Source organism: Chaetura pelagica, unplaced genomic scaffold (genome assembly GCF_000747805.2).
Source record: "Chaetura pelagica isolate M959 unplaced genomic scaffold, ChaPel_1.0 scaffold103, whole genome shotgun sequence".
Taxonomy (NCBI): domain Eukaryota; kingdom Metazoa; phylum Chordata; class Aves; order Apodiformes; family Apodidae; genus Chaetura; species Chaetura pelagica.
In genome coordinates, this window is record NW_009953004.1 from 2,659,643 (window position 1) to 2,664,590 (window position 4,948).

General features: G+C 52.2%; 1 protein-coding gene across 1 annotated transcript in view; it reads right to left on the bottom strand.

The window, feature by feature from the left end:
• The window catches only part of EDA (ectodysplasin A), a 106,928-nt gene continuing 101,980 nt past the window's right edge, over window positions 1–4,948 (bottom strand). Inside the window, exons 7-8 of the mRNA XM_009996627.1 lie at window positions 2,624–2,754; window positions 1–631 (exon numbers count right to left, since the gene is read on the bottom strand). Of these exons, the coding sequence (XP_009994929.1) occupies window positions 380–631; window positions 2,624–2,754 (383 nt within the window). The 3' untranslated portion in view covers window positions 1–379. The remainder of the gene's footprint in view (window positions 632–2,623; window positions 2,755–4,948) is intronic.

The following is a 4,948-nucleotide window of genomic DNA, read 5'->3' on the forward strand; positions in this document are numbered from 1 at the left end:
CTCCTGCTACCACCTGGGATGCTCTTGCTAGTGCAACATGAAAGCAGAGACCCACACCACTCTCAACAAGCCTCGTGTGAAGACCACAGAGCAGAATATCAGTGCAGTCATACTTGAAATACTGAGACAAGGCAGACACAACAGCCTTTCTTCCTCACAACACTTTTTGTTTTGTCCCCACTAGCTTTTTTTTTTGGATCTAAGTCTCCATGCAAGTCACAGAAGACAATTGTGCTTCCTGCATTCACATATAGGAATAAATAGCTCTGGATCAGTTTTCCTTATGGCTGGATTACAGAACCCCCTGAAATACTGATAGGCTTTTATGAACAGCAGCACTGTGCAGTTCTGGAAGTGTCCTTGGACACGCCAAGTTCATCTAGGATGCTGGTGCATCTCCCAGGCGTATGGCCCCAAAGAAAGTCGTGTGCTTGCTCATGTTGATGGAGATGTCAGCGTGGACCATCTTCACAGCAATCTTCTGCCTGGCTTTCAGGAGGCAGACCCCAGCTGTGTAGCAGGTGTTGAAGTTGGTCTTGCCAGTCTCAATACTCCGAGTGCATTGCAGAAAGGGCTTCTCATCCACCACCACCTCATAGCTGGCAAAATCTGTGAAGTTTATGTAGTAGACCTGATGTGAAGCAGGAAGAAGAAAGATGTCAGGGGGCGTGTACTTGTGTGCCAGGAACAAGCCCACACTCCTTCCAGCATGTGGGTTCTCTCAGCTAACGGATCCCTTCCTTGGCCCCAGGGCACCAGCACTCATGGGCAGATGGTTTGTTGAAGGCTGAAGGAACCCCAAGCCAACCAAATAGGAGAGAACCCTGTATTCCACTCCATACTAACACAAACATGCAAGTACCCAGGGATCCACATCTCCAAGGCTGAGCTAGGACACGTTAGACCCTGCTCATCACAGGAAACGTTACAAACCTGCACAGGCCCAGACACACAAACACGTAGACAACCCTACCTGCTACAGACAGGTTTTCACCCAACAATCAAAAATATTTTAACTGAAGTCCTCTTTCACTTACCTGGCAAAGTCCTGCTTTCTGGGTCCCATAAGCCTCCTTTAGTGTTGACATCAAAAATGCCCTAAGATGTACTGGGAGCTGCCACCTTTGTCATTGGGCTGGAGGTGCTCTCGAAGGCACTGGCTCTTACAGGGAAGACACTCTCCCAACCTCCACAGCTTGGAAGGAAATGACCTTCTAGTGTTTGTACTGATTGAACTCTTGTATCTAGTGCCTCAGTCCCCATGACTCCATTACTCGTTACTTAATCATCTCCCACACAGGTTCTGAAGAACCTCAAGAAGCACGAGAGAGCCCTTTCCAAAGAGGAACCAGTCCAGGAGCTGCTTCTGCCTGACAGAAGAAAATCAGCCATTTTGGATGCATCTCCTAGATCTTCTTAGCCTACACCCTGTGACCACAGAAGCTACACAAGACTGAGTCTCCTTCCTTGATGGAAACACAAAGGCTTCAAAAGCCCAACGCTGTGGCCAGCAATTAGCACTAAGCACTTGGGAAACAATTAGACTTTTGGTAGAGTTATTTTTCCTCTCCCCATCCAAACCAGACATGTAACTAGATCCACGGAAGAGCACCTCATGTGACCCCCACAGCCCACTTTATCTGACTTGGTGGAGTCCCAGCAGGGCTGCCAACTGAACAGAGGCAAATCATGAGCAGGAGGTACCATTAACAGCCTGGAGCAGGCTGGAAGTTGCTTAACTGTGGTTGTGACACAAAAACCCTCTTGTTTTGCTCATCTGTGTAGGACCTGGACAGCTTTTCAGTCCACAGGTGGATGGATGCCCTGCATGCTCTGGAAGGGCTGGGGACAGCTCTGGAGCTCACACTCCACAGAACTCAGAAACTGTTCAGGGATTTAAAAGACCCCAAGGAGTTAAACGCCATCCCCTGCATTTCATTTGGACGGGGAGAGGAAATGATGCCTTCATTAGCTGTGCACTCAACCATGACACTCTCATTTCTTGCTTTGTTCAAGCCCTTTCCACAGGAGCAGGTCCCTGCATCCATCCTTGGTCCCAGCTCAGGCAGCAGCTGAGCCATCCCCCTGCCCAGTGGGGCTGCTGGAACAGCGTGTTGGTCTGATGCTACATGAAGAAGGTGAAGGCAAGATGGAGTTAGGTGGGCTGGAGTTTGGCCAAGCCACCTGGGGCTGGAAATCCTACCCTTACAAAGAGTGAGGTGGCTTCACCATCAACACGAGCTGTCCAGGTTTTGGTCTTATAGCCCTCTGTGAAAGCACAGAGCTTAGCTGTCCTGCTGGGACCCTTGCTCTGCAGGGAGGGTTAGAAGTGCACAGACAAGAGGGAGGATTAAAAAAAGGGCAACGGTGGCATTGGTGGGGTCTGGTTGGGCATCTGCCCAGTGTGTCTGGGAACTAATCTCTGGCAGTTGGCGTCGTGAAACGTGTGACCTGGCACTTCCAGCCTCTAACATCCTCCTCCGACCCCCACCTCCTAGAGCACGAAGGGGTTAAAAGTACATACAAGCTCTTGGCATTTGGTAGTTGTCTGGAGCCCTCTCGTGGTTCATGCAAGGCTTCCATTGGAACACAAGAATAGGAGTTAGCCTAGGACCGTACTCACTTCTACCTGACTATAGATGAAGTATGTGCCGTCCACCAGTACCTCCAGCTCCCCGCTGCGGGCATGCAGCTTAAACACCTTGGGGTTCATAGTGATGCGAGACCAGTCATTGAGGACTCCACCTGAAAGATCTCAGTATGAGAAAACGGCAGTCACTCAGTACCCGTCAGAAGGAGCACAGAAATACAGTCACATTGCACATGCACAAGGGCTGCCACTGACCCCCGGGGGAAGGCTAAGTGAGGAAACCCCAGAATTAAAGGCTGTGGTGTGTCCCTTTGGACTCCTCTCCCTAGCTCAGATTCCACCACTGCCTGCTGGTGGACACCTCTTTTCATAGAATCCATCATAGAATCACAGAACCATTCAGGTTGGAGAAGCCCCTTGGGATCACCCAGTCCAACCATCATCCCTGCTCTACAAAGTTCTCCCCTAAACCACCTCCACCAACACCACATCCAAATGACCCTTCAACACAGCCAGGGATGGTGACTCCACCACCTCCCTGGGCAGCCTGTTCCAGGGTCTGACCACTCTTGCTGTGAAAAAATCCTTCCTAATGTCCAGTCTGAACCTGCCCTGGTGCAGCTTGAAGCCCTTCCCTCCTGTTCTGTCACTAATGACCTGTGAGAAGAGACCAGCACCAACCTCTCTACAATGACCTTTCAGGTGGTTGCAGAGACTGATGAGGTCTCCCCTCAGCCTCCTCTTCCTCAGCCTAAACATTCCCAGCTCCCTCAAGCTTTCTTCATCAGATTGATTCTCCAGGCCCTTCCCCAGCTTCGTTCCCTCCTCTGTCCTCCCTCCAGCACCTGGAGATCTCTCTGGAATTGAGGTGCCCCAAACTGGACACTCCAGGTGTGGCCTGCACAGTCCACAGCACAACCAACCTACAGCTCTGCTCGTCCCCGTCAAGAGTTCTTCTGTCACCCCCACTCCAGAGCAAGGACACTCTGGGACATGCAAAACAAGGCCAGCACTGGAGGGATCTGCTAAGGTTTCCCAGCTCACCTGGGAGGCCAGGGCTGGTTCTCCATACAGCTTTTGTGTGCCCACAGTTTCCAAATGACTTCTCGTGGCTGTGCCTGTAGCAGCATTTCTACAACCCAGACCCCATGAACCTCCTGAAGAGCATCTGTTCATGGCCCTTGTAAGAGCTTTGCTACTGGTGACCTCCCTGGTACCACGGAGGAAACAGGATGCATCAGGATCCAGTTCTCCAAGAAAGATCCTCAACTAACATCACCTGAGACCAGTAAATCTCCTCCTCTGCTTTCCATCTCACTCATTTCCCACCCCACACCTCCCTGTCCAGCTGCCAGGCTGAACAAAGCAGAGCTGGACACCCCTGTGTGTGGGGCACAACTCTGGGTTACACCACAGATTTTAACTCTGGCTTTCCTTGATTTCAACATTCCTGACCCTGTAACTACCACTGCTTCAACAAATGCTTTGCCATCACATCTCCGTGGCTTTTAACAGCCCAAACAACAACAAAGGATGGAATTGCATCACCTCACACCCCCCTCAGCCTCCCACCAGGGTCCTCTACCTGCTCAGGGATTTATAGACCCACCCCCCAGTCCTCTGGAATTGGAAGAACCAACAACCTGAGCAGAACTTTGGACGGGCCAGGACACACTTTGCTGTGAGCCCAGCACAGAGCTGTGCTCTGGAGGTCACTTATTTTACCAAATCCAACTCTTTTCTCCCCATCTTCACCTGCCTCTCAGCTCCCTGTCCCCCGTTGCACCCCAGCCAGGGATGCAGCTTTCTCATGGCTGTTGGCTGGACACCAGCAGTGGCCCCAGCAGCAGATTGTTCCTGAGCAGCAGGGAAGGACACTCAGAGGCCAATTCCCACTCTGCCAGAGGTGTGCACGCTCTGGCACAGGGCAGGACTGGGTGGACAAGGCTCCTGTCCCAGCTCCACCAACCCACAGGAGCTCCACCAACCCTCAGGAGCTCCACCAACCCACAGGAGCTCCACCAACCCACAGGAGCTCCACCAACCCTCAGGAGCTCCACCAACCCACAGGAGCTCCACCAACCCTCAGGAGCTCCACCAACCCATAGAAGCTCCACCAATCCACAGGAGCTCCACCAACCCAGTTCCACCAACCCATAGGAGTTCCACCAACCCTCAGGAGATACAGCCCTCCAGCTTTGGGACAGGGGTATGTGCACCAGGGTTGCTGGCCACACTCCCTGAGGAGCTGCACGTGGTGACTCAGGCAGGGAACAAGCCAGCCAGCTCCTCTCCAGCACAGCCAGACATTGTGAGCAGGGAGGCAGCAGCTAATGAATGAGACCCAGCTGTTGGCAA